The sequence below is a fragment of the Epinephelus moara genome, chromosome 2 (genome assembly GCF_006386435.1).
Source record: "Epinephelus moara isolate mb chromosome 2, YSFRI_EMoa_1.0, whole genome shotgun sequence".
NCBI classification, from domain to species: domain Eukaryota; kingdom Metazoa; phylum Chordata; class Actinopteri; order Perciformes; family Serranidae; genus Epinephelus; species Epinephelus moara.
Genome location: NC_065507.1, coordinates 25,424,082 through 25,448,714, shown reverse-complemented (window position 1 = coordinate 25,448,714; position 24,633 = coordinate 25,424,082). Strand labels below are relative to the sequence as shown.

Below are 24,633 nucleotides of genomic sequence, written 5' to 3'. Positions count from 1 at the left end.
GGCATACTATACTATGACTTTTTCCACCATACTATGACATTTTTTAGGCATACTATACTATGACTTTTTTTGGCATACTATACTATGACTTTTTGAGGCATACTATACTATGACATTTTTTGGGCATACTATACTATGACGTTTTTCAGCATACTATACTATGACATTTTTTGGGCATACTATAGTATGATTTTTTTTCAGCATACTATACTATGACTTTTTTTTAGGCATACTATACTATGACATTTTTTGGGCATACTATACTATGACTTTTTTTTTGGCATACTATACCATGACTTTTTTTTAGGCATACTATACTATGACATTTTTTTTAGGCATACTATACTATGGCTTTTTTTGGCATACTATACTATGACATTTTTTAGGCATATTGTACTATGACATTTTTTTGGCATACTATACTATGACTTTTTTTAGGAATACTATACTATGACTTTTTTGGACATTCTACATCATGACCCTTTATGACTTTTACAGGCTTACTATACTATGAAATCTTTTGTGAATTTTATTAATGGCATATTACACCCTCCCTTTTTTGTGACATACTGTATTATACATTTTTTGGCATTTTTGTGACATACTATACTGTTACTTTATTATTTTTATATAACGTGCCATATAATGAACTTTTATATACATAGGTATGGCTTTTTAATTACTTAAAAAAAAATAGTATGTTATACTCAAAGTTTTGACTCATGAATTACAGAAAAACTTCAGGACTTGTTCATATACCCTGCAACGATCTCAATACTTCTTCCATCACTGAATTTGTTATACAAAGTTGCATTATGGGAAGAGTTTGAACCATAAAATTTAGGATATCTTGTTCTTTCCTTTGTTGATTTTGATCACTCACTTAAATCTCTTTATGGAAGTGCAATACTGAATTCCTTGAGTGTTCTTTTAAAGGTCCAGTGTGTGAGATCAAGTAGGATTTATTGTCAGAAATTGAATATTTATAACCATGTTTCATTTATTTATAATGACCCGAAAATGAGAACTGCATTTTCTTTGCCTCGGAATGAGCTGGTATAGCTACATATGGAGTGAATCCTCTTCCACGGAAAAATCAAACACTGGTTCTAGGGCCATTCGCATCAGCCACCATAGTTCTTCTACAGACTTGGCACACAAGAGAAGTTTCAGTGGGTTGCAATGTTGCAACCTCACCACTGGATGCCACTAAATCCTACACAGTAGACATTTAAAAAGGGGGAAATATTTATAAACCCAAAGCTGTTCACATGTCAAATACAAGTCAACAAGAGCAGAGAGGTTAAGGTAGACGCACTTTATTCCTAAAACAGAAGCTGCACCATCAGTAGCGGCACACAATTATATGTACACATATACACACACAATTACCTAAATCTGTTATATAAAATATATAATCTGACAATGTACCTTTTAATTTCTCTTCAGAGCTCATTGAGTTACTGTGCGAGAGACTCTGGAGCCAAAGCAGACAGAGAGGTAAGTCTCATCCACTCATTGGGTGGGACACAAATGCCCAGGCCAGCTTTTACTTCATTTTTACAGCATGGCAATAAAAAGGTCTGTACCCTTTGAAAAAATAATATTCTAAAAGCAATCTACAGCAAATTCACTTGAACAGGTTTTTCCATGTTGTAATTGAGAAAATTACACTTTTTAAACCAATTCCTTTACAGTGAGATGTACACACCCTCTAGGATTTGTAATATATAAAAGTTATTAAGCATTAAAAATTCCACATTTAAAAACTTACAATAAATAATATATGCAGGCATTTCATTAAGATAAAATTTCATAGATTGCAATCTACAGTCATTAAAAAGACAATTTATTCTCCTTTATGAAACGTCCCTTGATCTTCCAAAATGCTAAAATGGATTCTTGGCATCTGATTGATTGATTGATTGATTGATTGGAAACTTGAAGTCAGTCAGTCAGTCAGCCAGTGTTGTGTGAGATACACCGGGGAAGAGGAGGAGAGATGCTTCCTCCACATTTGCCCTGATGGAGTGTGAGGTCCTTTGAGTGTCGACGATACTTCGTAGTAGGAAATCCATGATTTGACTAAGCAAGCCATCCAATCGAACCTCAGCAGTTTGATCCCGTTAAAGAGTTCAGAGCATGTTCATGATAAAGTTGTACATCTGGGTGAGCACCACAAAGTGAACGGGCAGACAGGAGCGTCGGTCCTGGGTTGCAGGGTCGCATGTCAACCAGGAGAGGGCGTTGTATTGCTCTAGAACAAATCTATCATGTAGAGGGCAGAAACAGCAATGTTATTACACATCCAACATCAGTTCCTATAACTGTACAGACTCTTCTGATCTGAGCAGCCTACCTGAGCACATCAGAGGTGTGGTTGGAGTCCAGGGGATGGGAGTGTTTACTGTGCAGAAGCTCGTCTGATTGGACAGAAGACACGTGCAGGTGCAGAGAGGCCTGGCAAAAACGATACAGGACAAATTAATTCCAAGTATTTAGATCTACTTGCGCTTTTCAGAGATACAGACAGTATTTAAATTATTTAATAAAGATTTTAATAATCACATGTCAAGCAAAAATACCAAAGATTCTCTGCTTCCTGCTTGTCAAGAGAAAATATGTTTGGGTTTTGGACATTTTAAAGAAGCGGCGTGTGGAATTTGGGGCATCTAGAACTGAGAATTGCAGACTGCAACCAGCTGAAACTTCTCCTGTGTGCTAAGATTCCCACAGTGTTCATTGTTCAGGAGGTTTTTACCAGGAGCCAACTTATCCAAATGATCTCTTCTTCTCCAAAACAAACAGACCCCCTGATTTAAACTAGTACAAACACTGAATAAAGCACTTTCACGTTACAAATAACAGCTCATGGACAAAAAACCTGCTCCCTATGTAGATATATACAGCTCATTCTAAGGAAAAGAAAACACAACACTCCTTATTTTCAGGTGATAATACATTTAAGATAAAGTTCATATTATATTATGTTCCATTTCTGCAAATATATCCCCCTTAATCCTACACACTGAGCCTTTATGATGTCACATTTGGCTTTAGGAAAGTGTAAAACAGAAACAATCAGCCAATGAATCTATGGTGAACGTAAGTGTAGTTGTAGCTCTACTTAGATGTGACTGACTTCAAAGTTTCTAGTGCGGCTGTACCTTGAGGAAGAGTGGGCACTGGTTCTGGGCTTGAGGGCAGGCTGACCAGAACCAGTCAGGCAGTGGTCCAGCCTTGGCTGTGGAGACGAAGTAGCCCAGAGCCATCGGCTGCTGCAGGATGTTCAGAGCCTCCTCGTGGGACTCCATACGGTCTGCACTCTGACCCTGCAAGACAACATTGATGAAGTTAATGACCAGAGCAATATTAATTTTCTATAATATGAGATGGAGATTTTCTCTTTCTGGCCACGTTCCTAAAACTGAGAGTCACTGTGAGGTTATGATATAGTGAGCTCAGGGCAGGTAGCTCGTTATTTGAGCATATCATTTATCTCAGTAGGTGATGGAAGAATAAAGACAATACATTTTGACTATAAACTGTACTTCTTTATCTGTGAGGGTTAAAAAAATCTACAGAACTGACGAGACAAAACTGTATAAACACTGACACGTGTCTCGCTTCTTCATCATAGCAGGCTTGCAGGTAAATAATCTTTATGGTCTGTAATAAACACTTAAAACTGACTTCTGTTTTATTGTGAAGTTATTAAAGGGTGACAGACCTTGCTTCCATCTCCCCCCTGGTGGTAGTGGGAGCCTGGAGAGTGAACAGGCGAAGTTGTGGGGGAGTTGGGCAGGATGTTGATGAGGTCTGGATCTACCATGTCGTTGTCAAACAGGTCAAAGATGCCCATTCCATCAGATCCATCTGCAGAGAATAACAACATGCAAAGAGCTCAGCGTTTGTTTGTGGTTCAACTTAAATGGATACTTTACCTCTCAGATGACCATTTGTATATCATTAACTTATGTAACGTTAAATTCATAAAGACAACTTTTTTTCCTTGCATGCCTTCATAGTGAAGAATAGAAAAAGAAGAAAATTCTTGAAGAATTGAAGTCAAAGATTTAACATTTGTATTATCTAAGTGTCATTTATAGAGTTGTATTCTCAGTGCTTCGCAAACTGACAGCTCTTTCTGTTGGGAACTGAAAGGAAAGTGAAGCATCTATATTCTCTTCAAAGCCAGACTCTATTGACAAAAACAGTTATTTTACCTCGCTGTACATGGGAGCTGCTGGTCCACCGCAGCTTCCATCAGTTAGTTAGATAGTGTTACTGTGTGACTTTGGTGAATTCAAGCTCAACACCACAGTCACACAGTCACATAAACTAGCTAACTGATCGGTGGTAGACCGCCAGCTCCCGTGTTCAGCGAGGTAAAATTACCGCTTTTCTCAAGGGGGTCTGGCTTTAAAAAGAGCATAGATTAGAAAATTTCACTTTCTGTTCAGTTCCCTGTCAGACTGAGCTGTCTGTTTGGGAAGTGATGAGCCTATGACTGGATAAATGAGACTTGGATTATACTGCACGAGTTGTGCGAGACTTTACAAACAGATGTTTTTATATAGTTTTGCTATTTTTAAACATGTCACCTATAAATTCAACTTATCAAGAATTTTCCCAGTTTTTGGATTCTTCATTCAACTGAGGCATGCGAGAAAAGTTTTCTTCATAATTCAACGAAACACAGGGTGAGTAACTGATAAACAATATGGTCATCTGGGGTGGTGAAGCATTCCTTTAAACATTATGCCATATTCATGATTGAGCATCTCTTGATGACAAGCAAGAAGACAAAGTGATGCATTTCTGATGAGGCGCTGTCAGCTACGGGAACGTACCAGGATTTATGGGATTGAAGTTGATGTCAATGGGCTCTGAAGTGTTAGTGTTGACCTGCACCATGGCTGAGGTGGGAAACACCAGGATGTGTGTGCAGGATGTGTCCTGAGGAGTGCTCAGCTGCGACGTCTGCATGTTGAGTGTGGTGCTGCGACCGAACACTGAACCTGTTGATACCGAATCTGCAGAGACGAGACGGATCATCAGAGTTGAAGTCAAGTCTGTGGGTTCTCAAGCTTTGCCACGTACCATAAACCATATTTACTCTGTTTTTTTTCTTACCTGGCATGATGACAAAGGAACCCTGGGGCTCCATGGCAACCAGACAGGCGCTAAGGATGCTAGGAGTGTCAGCAGCAGAGATGCCACACAGCCGACATGTCTCCTTCAGACGTTTGCTGAGAGACTGCAAGTTCCTCCTGCTCAGCAGGATACTCCAGTCTGAAACAGGGACGAGATAAGAGCTCATTAGTATGTGTTCGTGTATGTAAATAACCTACATGTTCTCTTGACGCTGCGGGTGTGTGTGTGTACCTCTCAGCTCGCCGTGACCCATTCTACCAAGCCGCCCGATGACCACTCTCCACGGCAGTGACGTCACCTGCACCAAGCCGAGACACCACTCCCACAGCTTCTGCAAACCCACTCGCCTGGCTGAGCCCTTTTTCCTGCGAGCCCTGTAACAGACACAACACATGTACTTTAAATACACACACACACATGATCTAATCTATAACTAAACTATTGATCCTATACCACTGATGCATGTGTTTTTTTCTGTACTTGAGTACACGTACCTGTTGGGTACATCAATACTAATGATACAGGTCTCCAGCAGTTCTCCGTGCTGGTCTGTGCAGGAGGCCAGCAGCCAGCGCTGGTCATGGGACAGACAGTATCCGACAAACAGGACGTTGTACTTCTGGGAGGCCTCGCCAAACGTCTCCCCGAGCTCCGTCTGCTTGTCTTTCACCGGAGCCAGAATGAAGGGCGGCGTGTACAGACGCAAACACTCAGGCCTCTGCAAAGAGGGAAAACTTGTTAGTTTAAAAGCCAGACAACAGATGACACAGTGCCAGACTCTGTGTGGGCTGGCTTCCTTCACCAGAAGCCACACCAGTTTCAGATATGCAGCCAGAGTGGCAGTTACCTCAGGGTTCTTGAGTGCCATGTCGATGGCAAGACCAGGGCCAAAGCCTGTGAGAGCCTTGAAGTTGGTGGAGTTGGGCAGAGGCCGACGACACTGAGTGAAAACTGAGAAGGCCAGCGACTTGAGGTGCTGGCCGTAGAGGTGACGCTCTCCGCTGCGCACCGGCTGCAGCAGATACTGGCAGGGAACAATCTGACAAAAAAGGAAACAACAGTGATACTTTAGACAGAGTTGTGATAACACTTTTCTTTTGCTTTTCTGCTCTAGTTTAACTAACTTTTGAATGTGTTCTGTTTTCAGTCAGGATTTTTGTATGTCATCCGGTTTGTAAACATCACTGATTGCTCTTTGCTAACATTTATGTTTCCAGTCGTAGTGGTTAGTTTGCTTTGGAAAAATTCTGGGTGGCATCAATGAGGTATACCTTAACCTTTTGTCATGTACAAAGCAATACCCAGTCATTCTTGCAAAGTAACTAACTGGCACTAGTAGAAACAGTTCTTTATTAAACTCAGAATAAAATGCAAAATGGCAATGGTTTGTGAAAACATAACTTCATGTTCCAGTGTTTTGTATTTGTTAGTCTGGGTTCAATGAGGATGTTTGGCTTCATCCAAGCAGTTACATTTTTGTGTTTTGTTATTCATGAATAAACTGCCCTTTACAGAGGGGACATAATTAACAACAGTGCAGCACATGTACCACCATATTGTGAATCGCTAAATGATCTAACCTGCAAACTGGCTTATTAATACTTAGTGGGAAAAGCACGGAGGGTGCACAGAGAGGAAACCGTTCTAACTGGAGCAATGCTTAAAACAAAGGACATCAGAGGTGTCACATGTATGTTGTGATAACTGGGTATTATTGTATGTATTATATTATTATATATATTATATGTTTTGCCAGTTTCAGGTGAAATCAATATCAATTATTTAATACCTATCATATTCTGACACTTCATCTGAAAACAGGCAGTGACACACCGCTCTGTTCTACCCCTGCAACACTAAAGACTAATACTGAAACCATTAGCACATTCACACCTCTGGTGTTTCAAAATCCCCTCTGGCATGTTGATGCAATCTTGTGTCACTGTATCACAGGTGTGGCAGTTACCACCTCTATTAGTGTCTGTTAATGAGTCCCCTACTCCTTCTCACCTCCCTCTGTGCCTGCTGGTAACCTGCTCTGTTGTGACTCGACTGACAAATGGGAGCAACTTAGTTAAACCATTGATCACATCAATCACAGCTCATCAGCAGATTCCTCTGAGAAAGATAACTAACTGTGTGATCTTAACATGTCCATCTAGTAATACTGTGATGCACTCAATTATGACATCAAACACTGAGACTGTGATGCTGGTCCGTACCTGTACTGAGACAGCGTTTCTGATGCGAGCAGGTAGGAACTGGAGCATCTCTATGTAGCAGCGCAGCAGGCCCAGTGTGTATGCGCTGGAGTGGACCTCTCTGTCTGCGTCTTCGTAGCTGAAGGGGTCGATGATATACACCACGATGGCAGGTGGGTAAGACACAGCGTGGGACTCTCCGTCTGTTGGCTTCCCAACTTTGTCTCTCTCCATTGTGCTGTTGACAAAAATGACACATAATTAGTATGACTATATGACCAACAGAAAAGGAGGAGGAGCAGCGGTGTGTGTGTTGGCAAAAAAAACTAAAATGTGTGTTTAGAAACAATTTTATGACAAAATATGAAAAGAATTAAGTGACAAAAGTCTATGTCACATTGTCCTTTCAGTGTCACCTGTGCTTGATTACACAATACACAGTGTAGTGTCTTCACTCACAGCAGACATGCAGAGGAGTTTAAAATAATCTACACAAGACATAACTGTATCGGTTACTTTAAAAAAAAAAAGAAAAAAAAAAAGGGGTTGTTGACAGGTCAGTTTTGTAAGTAAGTGTCTGATGTCTCACAGCACCACCTCAACTCCACAACATACAGACAGTGCTCTGTTGCAATACATTATGTTCTGTATGTAAACATGAAAAGCTGCAATGAGTAATTGATTAGCTGTTGACTATTCAATTAATCAGCAACTAATTTAATAATCCTTTTGAATATTAAAAAAAAAAAATTCTCTGATGACAGATTGTTAAAAGTGATTTTTTTTTGGTTTTCTCTACTCCTCTATGACAGTAAACTGAAATCTTTGGGTTGTGGACAAAACAAGACAATCTGAGGATGTCATCCTGGACTTTGGGAAACACTGACCAACATTTTTCATCATTGTCTTGCATTTTAAAGACAAAATAACATCAATTAATCGAGAAAAAAAACAGATTAATCAAACAGATTAATCCTGATTAGTTGCAGCCCTGTAGACATGTGACACTGGATGACATGCATGCATAACAGTTTGCTAGACTGCAGTGTCTGTCACAGCTTCAAAAGATAAAAATTGAGATAGCATACTTTTAATGTTATGAGTCCACTGAATGAGAATGTGCCTGCCAGCTCTGGTTCAGCTTGGTTTGACTAAATTATTACAAAATTACTAGAGTTGTACCGATACCGATACCAGTATCGGAAATGCCTCTGATACTGCCTAAAATGCGGTATCGGGTTATCGGCTAGTACAGCCTATGACCAATCCGATACCACGTGATGCCTCACGTCATTACGCATACGCACGCTACACGCAAACGAAACGGGGCAGAGTTTAAAAAGCATTCTACTGTAGCCTTCAAAATGTCTTTTTTACCAAATTGTGTGGCTGCACTTTAACCTGTGTCTTGATCTGTGTCAACACTGGATAATAATAATAAAAAAAAAAGGTTTTATGGCATTCATTCTACTATTATGTATTTATTTCTTAATATTTTACAGAGTTTTAGGAGTTGAGACATACAACAATTCATATCCCATCCATTTTTATTTTACGCGCTGGTATCGGATTGGTACTCGGTATCGGCAGATACATAAGGTTCAGGGATCGGAATCGGTGTCAGGAAGGAAAAAGTGGTATCGGTACATCTCTAAAAATTACTGAGATGTTCAACGTTTCATGAGTAAAATAAGAGAATACCCATAAACTAAATTTCTCTAATGGTTAAAGGAGCTACAGCTTTGTCAGTAACAACTGTTACATCATCTTAAACATGCTTGCCAGGAGTGGCAACAACCATCAATAACAACAACACACTGAGCCCTGCAGCCCTTCACTGGTTACTGTGAGTTTTAGAATTAATTTTAAGATTATACTGCTTGATTTAAAGCCTTGAATAGTCAGGTTTCTACTCATATCTATGATCTGCTCACTCCCCATGAGCCTGATCGTTGCTTATGATCCTCCAGCAAGGCTCCAATAATGGTTCCAAAATCTCGATGAGCTTTTGCCATCTGGACCTTTTATTAATCTCTTCTTAAACTCATTTTTATAGTTTGGCTTTTTCTCAACTCACAGTATTTACTGTTATTTATACTGTGTTATCCTGTTATATCTTTAACATGATTTGTAGCTTTGTCGTTGTTTTTATTGTGAAGCACTTTGCAACGTTGTTATTATGTGGTAACGTACCTCTCTGGCGTCTCAGTGGGCCCTTGCTGCTGGTTGGCTGAGGGTCCGTTTTCTGCCAGCCCTCCCGCACCCTGTGGGTTTGACTGGGGTCCATTCTGGGACGTGCTGCCCTGCAAGCCTGCCGTCCCAAACGGCGAGTAGGAGCTTGGCTTGGCTGAGGCCATTCCCCCGATAGTCTGGGAGCCTGAGGAGGAGGAGGGAGGGGTGCTGTTGACCTGGACAGGCTGGGCAGAGCTGGTGCTGGAGCTGGTAGTGTTGGTGCTCTGGGGTCCTGAGGAGGTGCTGGAAGAGCTGGAGGTCTGGGAGGAGGAAGAGGCCACGACAGCGCTGCGCTGGGAGAGTAGAGAGCCATCCAAAGACTGTTCTGACAGGTAGGGAGCTGAAAGATGTGACAAGAGAAAAATAATCTGTTATCATTTTACAAACCATGTAACCTTATCAGATTTGGATTTTTTAAACATAATAGATGTTACCTAGATCATAGCGGCACACTTGAGCAAAGAGTTTGAGCTTATTAAAGGCTTCATTGTTTCCCTCTCTGGCAGCCATCTTAAGGAACCAGTCGCTAAGGGGCTGCTCTGTCATGTTTCTGCCTTCTGTGGTGCCGACCTTCAATACGCCCTCTGGGTGACTCTTACAGATGGGCCTGTGTTGCCCAAGCTGGCATGCCTGTTGACAAAAAGGGAGTCAATGTGAAAATAAAACAGTGTGAATCATTTCATGAGAACATGAAACTGTTTTTGTGGGGCATGTCAGTACAAGGAAGAAGGGTTTGATCCTGCCAGGTGCGTACCTCATACATAGCACTAAGATCTTTGAAGAACGTCTTTGCTCCGCGTAGCAGAGCTTCATTTTCTGGGCAGATGACGACATATCCCACATCTCTCTGGGAACCAAAAGGATCCAGGAGAAGCTTCTCCCAGTAGGGCAACCCAAAAGGAGACAGCACCACAAAATCATACTCATAGCCAACCAGAAAGGTGGGGATGGGCAGAGGCTCAGGAGACTCATCTGTACCTGGAGTGAAACGAGGACAAAGGTTCAGCTTTGTCTTTTGCAACAGTCACATGATCAACCATCACAAAATTCCAAAAATAGATCTCTAAATCTGTTGGAGGTACAAGCACTCTCCACATACCATATGATCCCCTCCCAGCCATTTTGTGGAACTGTTGCCAAGTGAGCGGTCCTTGAACGCCCCAGGAGCGCACACTCCTCTTCTTCTGAATGGTGTCCTGCAGCACAGGCTGCAGGGACAACAACACCCGCAGGACATCCTGAGAGAAAAGCTTGCTCATATCTGCTGCTACAAGAGGAAAAACAAAGACAAGAAGTCTTAACTTAACCACATTTGAGGCTGGGAATTTTTTAAATATGGAGGAAATAAGCTTGTAATAGGAACAAATGGTGACAGAAATTTACATACATTTGCATTTTGGCCACTGATGAAGACAGGTGCTTTTCACTAGTGTTTCATCTACTTTGCCTCCTGACATATTGTCCATGAACTGCCTGCCGTGCTCCAGTGCCATGTAGCAGTCATTATAACAGTCTCTCTCCTCCACCCTCAGAAATGAACTGGGTGCTGAGCCCTGCTTGGGGTACTCCACGCCTGCCATCGGGGCGAATGGGTTGGTGCACTGGTCCTGCAGCAACAGGATTAGCTCATCTGGAGGTTTCTCCGTCAAGCTGCCGGCCTTGTGCGCTGTGGAAGCTCTCAGCTCTTCGAAACACCGCTCAGTGTCCCGACTGGCGTCTGAGCCCCGTACCACCACGTCCAGCTCGTCCTCCAAAAACAGCCCGGCTGACTGGCCAAAGCGTCGGTTGGTGACGGCGCTGAAGCCACAAGTGCAGGGGTACTGGGCCTCGCCGTTGTCCTTGAGGTACACGCCTACATCTGCTCCTCTGATGTTCATGTTGCAGACACACACGCAGCAACTGTCAAAGTTGCAGTCCTTGAAGAGGTTCATGACTGACTCGGAGAGAATGAGGGTGACGTAGAGACTGTGAGCCTCGGGGATGGAAGGTACGGTAGCCGGCTCAACGGAGCTGAGTGGTCGACAGGTGGAGGCAGTGGAGGCAGGGGAGTAAAGGTCAGAGTTGTCGTACTTGAGCGAGCCTTGGACACTCGACGGGCCGCGGGGAGTCCGTGGAGTCCGAGGTGTGCGAGGCGTGGGTACGGAGAACCGTGGCGTGGCTGGGGAGGGCAGGATGCCCGTGCCACTGTTGCTTGGAGGAGCACTGCTGGACATGAAGGGCGTGTGGGTCTGAGGGGTGTAGGTCTGGCTGTAGTCTGGCTCCACACTGGGGACGTTACTGTAACAGAAAAATATGCAACCATTAAAATGCTATTTTTCAGATATATCAGTTTTTTAAACTGGATTTAAGATTTTGGCCAATATTCAGTATGATTTGTAATGGCTTGTTAACATTAAACATCTCAACTGAACATCTCATCTCATCATCTAACAGACTGAAGCCCCTTTTACAGCCTGTTTAAGGCAGGAATTTTGCACCATTGTTCCGCATCGCCATTCTTTATAAAAAGCTGATTGCAGAATTGAGGGACAGAGTTGCCTCGCCTTTAAGCTAGCTGTGGACGGTAGTAACAGTGCTGAATCGACATCTGTGTAAAGGGGACAGCCAGCAGGACGAGACCATGGATGGGACGGATGGGACGTTTTGATTTTGTGTTATAAATTCAACCCATCGCTGGGAGATTTAAAAAGCAGCTGGTGGAAGTCAGCAGCTAACTCCAAAAAAAAAAAGAAGAAAAAAAAAAAAAAGACAATGGCAGAAAAAAAAAAAAGAAGAAAAAAAAAAAAAAGACAATGGCAGAAAATGTCCACAATCGGGGAAACCAATGAGGTTCAGGAGCTCCTCACTCTCCAAGCATATGACAATATCAGCTGCCATATAACAAAGACAGTAAATGATGTTACTGCCCTGCCACACTATGTCATTGTTATTGTTTATAAAGCGCTGCAGAGGCTTGTGTTACATGTCACAGCAGAGGCAGACACTATTCTATTACATGCCATGCCTCTTTTACACTAAACCCCCGAGCTTGCCTGAGAAGGACTAAATGCACAAACCCACTATTTTTAAATACCCCATGGAGAGAAACTCTAACTGCAGCCTGTTTTATTTTGTTCTGAAAATAAGGAGGCGCAGACTTTCATCTTTGTCACTTGAAGTAAGGAAATACAGTGAGTGCTGGACGGAGCAGTGAGTGACAACAACGTCGCCCACATTTAACAGTACTGTTTGCGGTGGAAACGCTCAACAGACCTAGGGTCTAGGTACCATGCCCGAAGGTTCCAAAGGTACAAGCTAAATATCCTTTTTTCTTGTCTGTCTAGCAACTCAAAGCCACTGGTTATTTTACATAATTTAATGTGCATCCGTAGATCTCTGCTGCATCTGCAACTGAATGCCATGTTAACATTTGTGGCTAAATTCTCTGTACCATCACAGCATGAAGTTTCAAACCTAGTTGCTGTTATAGGAATATGTATGTTAATATGTTGTTGTCAAACAATATACATGTTAATTAACAGAAAGAAAAGATGCATCTATAAAGTGGTGCTTGCAATAAATTTAGTTATGGGCTCATCCCCAAATGGTCCCCTTCCCCACGTCTCTGACAGCACTGCTAATGCTACACACACTAACCTGTCTTTGGTGAGGAGGTTGACATTTGTCACCGGGGGTATCAGCTCCATTTTGCCCATGGTCCAGCTGGGCGTGTACACACAGTCTTCTGGCAGTTTGACAGGCAGCAGACACTGGCTGGGTAGCATCTTCAGGGGTGCGTACATTGAACAGCCAATTAACAACTGGCATGCCTCAGGCTTGTATACGAAGGAGAAGTCCTAAAAGAGAGAGAGGAAAAAGGTAAAGAGCACTGACATAGCTAATTATTCCACTAGCTTCATACTTGGCAGGTGTGTGACATGACATACCTTTATTTCTGATGGCTTTGGGCTGCAGAATCCCTCCTCCACCTCCATCTTGAAGTGGCTGTTCAGCTGGCTGCCATCCAACAGGGTGAGGCCTGCCCCTGCTTCCAGGCTATCCTTACTGCCCGAGTTCATAGGAGAGTAACCCTGCTGCTCCAGGGAGGGCGGGGTGGGAAACATCTGGTGCAGGTCTGCTGAGCCTACAGAAATAAGACGTGATTACTTCTCTTGAAAGAACGTGTGTAAGAGCTACAATGATTACCTGAAGCTCAGTGTCCTTACTTATGCAAGACAGGGGATCCAATGCGGTTGCTTTGGTGTCTTTACAGCCAAACTTGTCCTCTGTACCAACTCCTGCTCTTTTGGATCCAGGCTGTGTGAACAGGGAAAACTATACACTCAATACATCTTCCATTTTCATGTTTCAACAGGCTTTACACGCCAACATCAGCAGCAGTGTCTGAACATTTCAGAACACTTCAGTAAGAAGTACTTTGGCGCTAACATGTTCATTTAATACATTGAAGCTCTTACCGCTAGCTCATCTTCATCCGAATTGAAGATTTTATCCAGGTCGCTGTAGGACACAGCCAAGTCGTTCTCATGGATAAGGCTGGTGGAGGCTGAAGGTTTACTGCCCGACGGACCCTGACCATCTGCACCGCAAAACAAATTGGAGAGGAGACCTTGAATAAGATGCCAAACTCCAAATATTAAATTTAATTAAATGTCAAACCTAGGGGCCAAATGTATGGAAGACATTCTTACCGTCTGCTGTTCCACTTCCTTCGTCCACCTGGGTGAAAAAAGGAAAACGATCATAGGAATTATTGTAATGTTCTGGGACGACCATATTAAATCATTTCATACAAAGTAAATGTATTGGGGAAACTGCACCTATTGTACTTACATACAAGTCTCTGGATATCAAGCTTATTCTTAAAGTGATGACATAACACATTCGTTTGTTCACAAGAAAAACTCGATCATCTAGTGACCAGTGAGTGTGGATACCCGACCCGAGCCTGACGGGACCTGACGGGTCGGGTTGGGTTCGGATAACAAATCAGACATTTTGCTCGGGTTCGGCCCACTTGACACGCAGCTGTGTTGTGCTATGGTCTATTCAAATGCTGGAATTTGTTATTTACATGACAATGCTGAACGCAACACAGGCTCCGCTCCAATTGAGTGTGTGTGCTGCTGTGCTTTCTCATTTACACACTGTTCATGTGTGATCACGGTAAACAGACAAGCTGTAACCATGATAACAATATCTATATCAGGTAACAAACTGCGTTGGGCTCGGGTCGGATTTGGACTTAAAAATCATAAAGTCTGTCGGGGTCAGGCCAGGCTCGGTTATAACTGTCTCGGATTCGGGTTGGGTTTGTTTTTTTCTGTCTGTGTAACCGCTACGCTGCATGCAAACCTGGATTTTGTTATCTCCAAGAAATATCCTGGTGCAGCTGGGAAGTGACTGGAAATCCTTTCAGTACTAGTGAGATACTACAGATATTCAGAGAGTCAGTATCTCAATAGTTTGAGGAATATAAAGATTCCTATTCTACAAAACTGTTTTCTTTTTCTATTGACAAAAGAAGCCAAATTTCTTAAATGTTAAATGCTGTCCAAAAGAGCAGCTTTACGAGAAATGTAGCTGAAGAAAAAGTCTGAAACTGGCTAAACTATAATCTCAGTAAATATTTGCAGGAGTATGTAAACAAGACCATCTGACCGGCACCATCTGACTTTTGATACAACACATTCTGGTCAGTGCCAATACACTAATAAAGTCCAATTAACTTTTTCATACAAGCACATATAAATGGAAAATCTCAGGTTCCAGTCTGTCTTTGCCCAGGAAACAGAAGCAGATTTTAGCATGACTTCCTGTGATATACCGTGATCTCGACCCACCTTGTGTTTCTTGTTGCCCTCTCTCTCAGATCCAGGCTTGTCCTTCTTCTCGGTGAAGCTGAACTCCTCGTCTCCCTCTACGAAGGCGTAAGGGTCTGGCTCCTCGCTGTGTTCTCCATCTCCTGTGGCGGAGGCGAGATGGCTGTTTCTCCGCTGAGCGTAGGTCTTCACCAGCTCCTGGGACACCTTGAGGGGCTGTGTGGAGCCTGACATCAACCTGAGAAAAAAGAAATAGTGTGGAGATGCTCAGACAGATGCAGACGTGCTGTTTAAGATAACAGTTACATTTGTTTTCATGCGGCTGAGGATGAGTGATTCGACACTTACTCAGTGACAGACACTACACTTTCTGTTCCGCCACCTCCCCCAGAATCTTCTCGTATTTTATCCACAGGTAGCAAGGGCGTCGCAAAGTTGGAAGCCTTCTTCCTGGGCAGGTTAAAATACTTCCAAGGGTTGTGGGTGGAGTCTTCATTGGGGTTGATGGCTGAACCCACGAAGATGGTGGGTTCTAAGGTTTCACTGTAGGCGGTGGGGAAGGGCAGAGGCATAGGCATGTTCTCCAGCTGAGGCTCCTCAGATGAGCCCTTCTGTGGCAGCAGACAGGGCTCGACCGACGGCGGGTAGAACGGTTGGTGAATGGGCGTAGACGAGTTTTTTATGCCACCTGGAGTCATGTCGCCCTCTACATGATCGCAGGGATGTGGGCTGAGGGGAGGGGGAGGCGGAGATCCGACGAGGTCTGTGGGGGGGCCGTGTGTGTGCAACGTGGGGGCTTTGGAGGGCACTGTGTCCACATGGTGCAGGCTGGGATACGAGCCCTCCTCCTGTGATCTTAAACAGAGCCTCTGGGTCTGTGGCTCCAGGGACTGCTCCTCGCTCACAGAGTTGCGGTGGTGAAAAGGCGTTTGCGGCCTCTTCTGCTGCTTCTCCCCCTTTTCCAGCTTCTCGCCCAGCTTGTGTTTGGGGGCCGGCTGCGCAGGTTGGCCTGATGAGGGTGGGTGTCCTGAGGTGCTGCTGGATCGCTGTTTCTGATTCTTATGTCTGTGTGGAAAAACACAAATGATTCTTTCAAGATATTGTTTTAAAAATGTGAATAGAAATCTACAGTCACTTGTGAATGTATTCCATTTATCATACCTCGAGCAGCTGCAATGTGGCCTGTGAGTACACTCCACAAAATCCCAAAGTCCAGTTTTGTCCGCCTCCTCCTCACAGGTCCCATTGGTCAAGGTAGTAAACTTCCTCCTAATAAAAAGAGCAGATTGACATTTAATCAGTCCGCATGGAGGCACATCTTTGACTGGCAATGCAAATTTTGAGGAAGAGATGACACTAAACATACTTGTTCCCTGTACGGTTAATGTTATACTCCTGCCACACAGACTCCACCATCTGGCTGGCCAGCCTGCGAGGGATTTTACCCCCGTGAAGAGTGTTGTTAGAGCTGTAGCCATCTGATGCAGAGGACAACTTGAGCCACCTCTGGGCAGGCTGATAATCTATGAGGGAAGACAAAAGAAAATGCAAGTGCAATACTGTTATTATGCAGAGCCTCTCAGAAATAAAGGCTGGTAAATGTGTTCAATTCTGGTCATTATGCAACTCCATGTCTTACCAGTCTGAGCCTCCTCTGGTGATGTTGGAGGAGTCAGAGTGACGGAGGACATGGCAGGATCTCTGTGAGCAGCCTGGCCCTGCTGAGCACCACACAGGCTTCCTGAGGTGTTGGCTGAGCCCTGAGGGACCACAGCAGGGAGGTCCGACAGGGGGAGAAGCACCAGGCAGGAAGGGTAAACCATCCTCACTCCCGCTGCAAGCAAACAAACACATTTTGTTTATTTCAAAATAATATCGCTTAGAATCAAACAGGCATGGTCAGCTGAGGGGGGCAACAGTGAGTCCCTGACTAAGAATTAAGTCAGTCCAATCGAATTTGGCTGTTAAATAAAAACATTCGACTATTCGCCCACTTTTTTTCATTAACATTCCAGTTTGCGAGTTTGAAGAGGTTCAGTGGGACAGCAAAGTTCACGTAATGTAAACAAGCCAAGTTAGTCCTCTGAGCTAATATATACTGTGCTAACCACATAATTTTTTGCCGACATGAGATATCACAAAGAGCCAGAGACTGTACTGTATTAAGTTGCGGTGAGCTGTACTGAACTACTTCTAAACAGAAGGCAAATGATAACCTTATCTCTGAGCCTGACCGGGCAATAACTTTCTTCCTCTGGGCAGCTGTCCCATCTCACACAGACTCACCCTGGGGTCTGAACCACAGCTTTCTGTACCCAAGAGCAGTGTGACAGCGAGGAGCAATTGCTCACTCTGCAGCTAAATCTGAGGACCAGAGTGTCCCCAGATGTATACTGAAGAATCTGTGTCAAGTGAGAAATTGCAGAGCGATGATCTGAACTTCTGACTTTCAAGGGGGCAGCCCTTTGTAAGATACTATACATCATTTGTCAGCAATTCCCATGAAATTACCAAAATCAGCTTCTCAAACCGTTCAAACTTTCCTACCCTGTCTGTGCAACTCAGACCCAACTCAGACTTCAGCACAAGAACACTCAACCTCTTATTTAAACATTATAATGTCTTACCAACGAGGACCTCCACAGCTGCCAGAGAGTCGTCCTCCCAGTCCGTGTCCTCCATCTTGTCTTCCTGGACCTCCTTGGGATTTGGGCTGATGGGATAAAACTGCCTCCACTCTTCGATGAGCTTCTGAGTGGGGTGGTCTGACATTTTAAAAGCCTGACCAGTGAGGGTCCCGTTCAAGCCGTATGGGCTCAGGATGACTGGAGGGCAGAGAGGAGGCACAATTAGGGCTGCACGACAAATATCATACTGCAATTGTTTTCACAGATATTGTGATTGCGATATGAGTTGCAGTTTTAGTGGGAATGGATTTTTTTCATTTCATCCCAATGAGAAAAAGGAATTGCTGGTGCCTGTACCAAACAGGCACATTCCCTGATGACTGAAATATGATTTGTAGGCTGAGGCATCTCTATAGCACCACAAAGCTACATGTATAATGTCATGCTGTGAGACGTTTTATCTTTTTCAAAAAATTACAGCTCCTACAATATTGCAGTTGGCCGTACTGTGATTTAGATTTAATTAATTGTGCAACCCTAGTCACTATATTTATGTAGGATAAATAACTAGTTTGTGTGTGTGGGTTGTGTATTATCTAGAAGTAGGATGTGAAAAAATAAATTTCAAATGTCTTGTGTTGATTGACAAATAAAGCATATTTCTTTCTTTCATATACATAAAATTTTTCTTTAACATTGTGCACATTGCATAAGTTTCTACCTTGCAAAGGGCTGGAGCTCTGCTGGGCGAGGCTGAGATGCTCCTCACTCAGTCGCTGTAGAGGCTGATGTTGAGCGATCTCCACACTCGTGCACACGTTGCTGTCGCCGTGCACGAAGAAGGTGAATGCACAAGACAGGTGCTCGCTGCAGGGTGAGTCAAAGATTTAAAATAAAAAAAAAAAAAGCAGATGCATTGTAGTGTTTAGAGAGATTTGTCCCCAGGCATAACCACACCACTAAGTTGAAACACACCTGACTAAAGCTCCACTTTGCAGTCGGCACTAAAAAGCTAATGTAAACCCCTACAGGTTATTGAGGTTACTGTACTCTCCATCACTCATTGTGAAAGAATGACTCAAGGGAGGAGTGAAAAAGGTAAAGAAGCTGCGAGGAGTACAATTCCTTGCATATTTGGCTGGGCACTTTGATCCATATCATGTTTTCAGGCGACAACTGTTGCTCCCATAAGGCTTGCTCATGCTTTCAATCTGCACGTAACACACAGTCGGCTCTAACACACTTTATCAAACTTTATCGCAATGCACAGGCTAAAATATGAGTCAAAAATAAGCATGGGAGATTATTATAGTCCTGAAATGTTAAAACAATATTCATATTTATTTTCTGACTACTTCTGGAAGGCCAGGCGGCTAAATGCACTAAAATAGTACTTGTTGACACGGTTGCTGTAAAACCACAGTGCACACTCAGCATTTTCCAAAGACTGCCCTGTTTACCAGCCAGAGAGGGCAGGCGACAGCGAGACTGCCAGACTCTTCTGTTAGAGGTGCTGCCTCAACACACACTTTTAGACATCTTTATGTAGAAACAGAAGCTAAACACCAGCGAGCAGGAGACTGCCTCCTGTTCTATACCAACAGCTCTTTTATATAGCTGCTAAAACTCTCATTGACAAAGCTGCCAGGGGGAAGTGAGCCAAAGGGCTGTGCATCAAACACAAGTCAGTTTGGATCTACACAGCCAAAAAAACAGAGGCTCAAATTAGCTTGTCAGGGAACTCCAGGATACACCAGCCCCCTCATTCAAGTGCAAGGGGGACGCTAAATCTATGTCACCACCCTTATGTGCAGGAGGTAAAGACATACACTTGTGCAGAACCATACTCTGAACCAGTTATGTATGTGCTGCTAAAGCTTGTATTTCTACAACAACACAGACCAGTTTTACCTCGCAGCTGGGAAAAGTGAGGATATTATACATTCCTCTGAAGTGTTCTACCATTACCTTAGGAAAGTCTAAACTGATATAGAAATTATGCAACATGCTGGATGAAACTAGCCGGAAAATGTGTCAGGCTGATGATGTAATTAGAAAACTGTAATAATCCTGTCATACTCCATCAAAATCATTATTACATCTGATTTAATTCCAGGAATACAAATGTTCCTGCTGACTCAAAGCAACACGAATCAAGCTGTACACGCTTTAATAATATGAGTTACAACTGACCTCAGAGCACCCAGCGTGTACTCAATCGTATAGAAGTTAATCAGAGCAGCAGATATGCAGTCAACAGTCTAGTGTCATGGTTACACTGCTTAAGGAAAGCCCTGTGTGTGTATTTGTTCAAGCCATTTCTCTTATAAGAAGATGATGTCTCATTCCCTTAAACAGCTATCAGCTTATAACCACAGAGTTGGAACAATACAGCTGCGAGCACCATCTCTCCAGTTGAATCCCAAAAGGGAATTTTAACAATTAGAAGCTGTCAGAGGCCAGGAATTGTTATGGGAAGTTTAAAGCACAACTCTCATTGAAGACATCTGCCCAGTGAGGCTCTCCAAACTGCAGCACGTGCACGTACACACTCATTTATCTTTAACGTGTCTTGAACAAACATAAAAAAGTGCATGCAAACACTGTGCCAAACAAATGAAGTCACACTTCACAAAGACAACTGTAACAGCCAACCCCCACATGCTGCATCTTTACTAATACTCCGATACCAAACACTAGGTCTTGCTCAGCCCTTCAGCACAACAACAATTCATGACATCATGTTTATCATTAGCATTTGTGCTGCTTCTTTTGTGTAATGAACAAAGTGTACGGTACATGTAAGCCGGACTTTTATGATGTAGGTGGAAAAGGACCTTTGCTATTGCTACATGTGTTAACAGCAACGACACTGCTGTCACTAACTCAGCTGACCTCTTTTCTGACTTCTGAATAGGTTTTCTAACTTTCAACAATTTTTTCACCTCCTTAAAATAATGTCAGCAAGTTCATATTAAAATTGAGATCTATTAATTGCAGCTTAACAATGACAACAGTAGAATCAGTCAGGATTCAATTCAATCAGTGAGTGAGAACATTATTTCAACAGATAGACAAGTATGGCATAACCTTATTTTTGCACCAACACAACAGGCAGAGATGCAGGCAGTTCCCACTGTTTCAAACAGAACGCAGCCCCAGCTATAACTTGTGACCCGACAGTTGAGTCTGGGCTGCAATTTGACAATTTACGGCATGTCATATAACTCCGTTGTCTGCTATTAGGAAGCGGGACATACCTCTTATTAATGGTCTTCTCCTCCTTCTGGTATGGCTTAACAAACCACTTGCCGATACGAACAAAGCCGCGGTTCATGAGACACCGCTCCAACAGGTTGTGGATGGCTTTGAACAGGAGCGTTCGACACTCGTAGGACAGGCCACTCTCCCACTCACCGTCCTCCTCACCTGGAAAAAGGCAGATACATTAAATTGGATACTTTGAACAAACATCTTTTCTGACTGACAAAGAAAACAGCCTCTTGTTAATTGTAAATGGTGGTGCGGTAAATATGTCTGACCAACAGAGGGGGAGTTAGTTCGAGTTGTAAACAACTGACCACAGTAAAACCTGAAGCGTGAGTAAGTAATACCTGAATTTGATCATATGAAAAACATTTCAAAGTTCATTTTACTGGATATTATACAGTAACATGATCCAAAATAAAAGAATACAGCCCCTTCAGTGTTAACATGAACGACTTGTGTGACAGAAAATTTACTTTTTTGTTCATACAAAGTGAAACCTTATTGTGAAAAGAAATTAAACCCACCCATCTGACTTCTACTCTGATCAACAATGTTTCAAGAGCCATACTTCATAACGATTATTAAACGTAAGTTCCCAAGTCCAAATTAAAGCTGCAGTTCATCTGTGAAAATGCTGCTCTGTCTGTCTCTGTAATGCCAAATCTGTGTTGCTTTCCAGTTACACCTGACCCTCCTTGAGACAGGGGACAGAATACCTGGTCAGTGTGGCAGCCCCCAAGGGGAGCTGTTACGCAGATATGAAGATTCAACAAAGCTGGAACAAGCCCTTCATCCAAAAATCAAGACTGTGTCAAGTGACTCTGATGCACAAAACCTTGCTCTTATGATACCGCACAAGCCAATACCTCTGTGGCTGAGAGCCAGTGGATTCCACAAGGCTTTAGAGACTTTAAAAGACTGGTTAGCCACAAATCAGTTTGGCTATCACAACTTATTATCATCAGACTTTGTATCATTAACATTCAACTCCGCCGCCGCAGATTAGAAAGGTTGGCATCGTCGTCAAACACTGAGCATGTTTCAACGTGAGCAGCGTCTCCAAAAAACAGGACCAATTTTGCCTGCAGCTTTAGAAAGTTCTGTAAATAGCAACAACTGCTACACTCTTGAATTTTAGTTTTTCTTATAGTGGTGCCAATTTCCAAGCACTTAACTGCTTAGATTGTATGTAAATACACAAATATTGTTGCTATTTACACTGGGGAACTAAATATATTTTCAGTGTACGCACTTCTGATGAACATGGAGATGTTGCATGCACTTACTCGAGAGCTCATTGTGGATAAGCTCGGCGAAACTGGGGTCATCCCCCCACCAGAAAAGCCAGAGCTCTCTGCGCCCAGGGGTGTGGTGCCTTCTCCACACGCTCAGCACATCTGCCGCCAAGCATCGGCTGAAACTACACAAGATAGGGTCCTCCTCGGTCACGGGGAAAAGGATGGGCGAAGAGGTGGGTCCTTGCCACACAAAACGCCGCCATTTTATTCCAGTCAAATCAGCCTGGGAAGAAAGAGAAGAACAAAGTGAGTATAGCTGCACATCATGAAGCCAATCATCAGTTGTGAGTGTACGTGCATGTTTCTTATCTTACACACACACACATGGGGATGAGAAGCTACAGAGTGCTGTCATACTGAAAAGTGCTTTGAATGAATTACTTGGAATCTGAGACTTGCTGATGTCTTGTGAAGTTTTGCAATATTTGAACATGTGACAGCAGAGTCATTCCTGAAAACATAACTGTCACACAGCCATTTACTCAGCAGTTATTAACAACTAGTGGCACACCACTGCAAGCCAGTCTAAAATCAGATAAGCTTGTCTTATTTATAACAGTAATAATGTGGGTTATCTCCCAACATGTATATTGTGATATTTCAGCGTCACTTTAAGTAAAGTAAAATAAAATGTTTTGACAGGTTTTAATAATTTACCTGTTGGTATGATCATATAACTAATGTAATGCTAGTTGTGTATTTCTGTAACCAGTGCAGTGTAAACACACTATTCAAGAGCAACTCTTTAATATAGTTACTCTGCAGTATGTGCTGTCTACTATGAAAGTTAGCTGGATCACGATTTGCAAGTTGCAGGCCCGATGCCTTCACGCCAGTCTGCAACTGACGTTACAGAGCTTGTTGCCTGATTAGCCAAAATGGCTTTCTGGCCTCTCAGCACCACAGCTAACGCTAGCTAGCGCAGAGAGCATAGAGAGTCTTACCAGGCAGAAGAGGTTGGAGTGGCAGTCCTCCAAACTGGCCCCGTTTGGTACAAAGCACGAACTCATCCTTTCACTAAGTGGTTGTAACGTTAAAGTCCATTGTCTCAATCACCGTCGGGGGGCAATAGCTGATGTAGTTAACTCGCTGGCGAAGCGGTGCTCAGTTGTAGTTGTCCCCGTTAAAGCGCTGACCAACTTGCTAGCTACAGCTACGGCTAACGTTACCGCTACTCAACCAGACAACTTCTAACCGGCGCTAGCCACCACTAGCCCGGTGGCTAAGCTAACGTTAGACAGGCAGCCAGATAGCGTCAACTGTAAGCTTCTAGCTATTCGATTCATCAATCCTATTTGAAATGTATTGTCTGATCTCGTTAGCCGCAAAGCTTGCTTGCTACATTACCTCAACGTCAAACAGTCAACGTTAACATGACCCGGACAGACTAACGTTAAATCAAACACGAGAAAAGTTAGATGCGCAATAAAAAAATACGAGCTCGAAAACTAAAAAAAAACTTCACCCCAAAAGCTTAGTCCCTGCTGTGCTAATGCTAATGCCAGCTAGCTGATCTGAAACAATTTCAAAGCAAAGGAACTCTCCCCTCCCCCTGATCTCTCCTAGCCTACTAGCACAAAAGCTAACATACCAGAGCTCCAGCGCTAGCTTGCTAGCTAAATAAAACAATTAGCTACACCGCCCTCCTTTTCGCTAAAACCATCACAGTGCTCCGTCATAGTACAACTACTCTTAAAACGGATAAAATGCCAAACTGGCGACACTACTCATCGGCTACTTTCCTCTGCCTGATCCATAGGTCCTGCAGATTTCCATTATTTCAGTTCATGGATTGAATTCTTTAATGGCGGCCAGGAGGACAACTCTGCCTCTCAACTCCTATTGGCCAATTTGTGGTAATGGGGGCGTCATCCGTCTTCAAGTAGCTCCATGACTTCACAGTTTACAAGATGAGAGCTCCAGTGCATCTGTCATACAGTCAGTGGTCACTCCTCAGTGATGTCTGTTACTAAACATGTTTCACTGTGCAACATCTGCTGCATGTGACTGCTATGTCAAACTGAGA

The 24,633-nt window shown here is 43.2% G+C and overlaps 1 protein-coding gene across 1 annotated transcript; it reads right to left on the bottom strand.

Annotated features, from left to right (window-relative positions):
• Window positions 1-1,303: 1,303 nt before the first annotated feature.
• On the bottom strand, window positions 1,304-24,430 carry LOC126402619 (mediator of RNA polymerase II transcription subunit 13-like). Its single transcript, XM_050064761.1, has 30 exons — window positions 23,552-24,430; window positions 22,596-22,830; window positions 21,300-21,468; window positions 18,761-18,906; window positions 18,040-18,237; window positions 17,052-17,246; window positions 16,779-16,935; window positions 16,574-16,681; window positions 15,761-16,477; window positions 15,434-15,650; window positions 14,282-14,309; window positions 14,048-14,169; window positions 13,796-13,886; window positions 13,517-13,713; window positions 13,227-13,426; window positions 10,978-11,867; window positions 10,690-10,857; window positions 10,345-10,568; window positions 10,025-10,220; window positions 9,552-9,930; window positions 7,380-7,596; window positions 6,005-6,196; window positions 5,652-5,875; window positions 5,389-5,531; window positions 5,137-5,295; window positions 4,854-5,036; window positions 3,731-3,876; window positions 3,168-3,332; window positions 2,360-2,460; window positions 1,304-2,268 (listed from the first exon to the last, which is right to left on the bottom strand). The coding sequence occupies exons 1-30, from the start codon at window positions 23,615-23,617 to the stop codon at window positions 2,136-2,138; spliced, it is 6,366 nt and encodes a 2,121-aa protein (XP_049920718.1). The 5' UTR covers window positions 23,618-24,430; the 3' UTR covers window positions 1,304-2,135.
• Between the last annotated feature and the right edge of the window lie 203 nt (window positions 24,431-24,633).

Coding starts and splice junctions, on each gene's coding strand:
- LOC126402619 (XM_050064761.1), bottom strand. CDS start 23,617: ATGAGTTCGTGCTTTGTACCAAACGGGGCCAGTTTGGAGGACTGCCAC. Junction 5,876..6,004: donor TGGCACTCAAGAACCCTGAG/GTAACTGCCACT, acceptor CCCTCTTTGCAG/AGGCCTGAGTGTTTGCGTCT. Junction 5,296..5,388: donor GGGTCACGGCGAGCTGAGAG/GTACACACACAC, acceptor TCCCTGTTTCAG/ACTGGAGTATCCTGCTGAGC.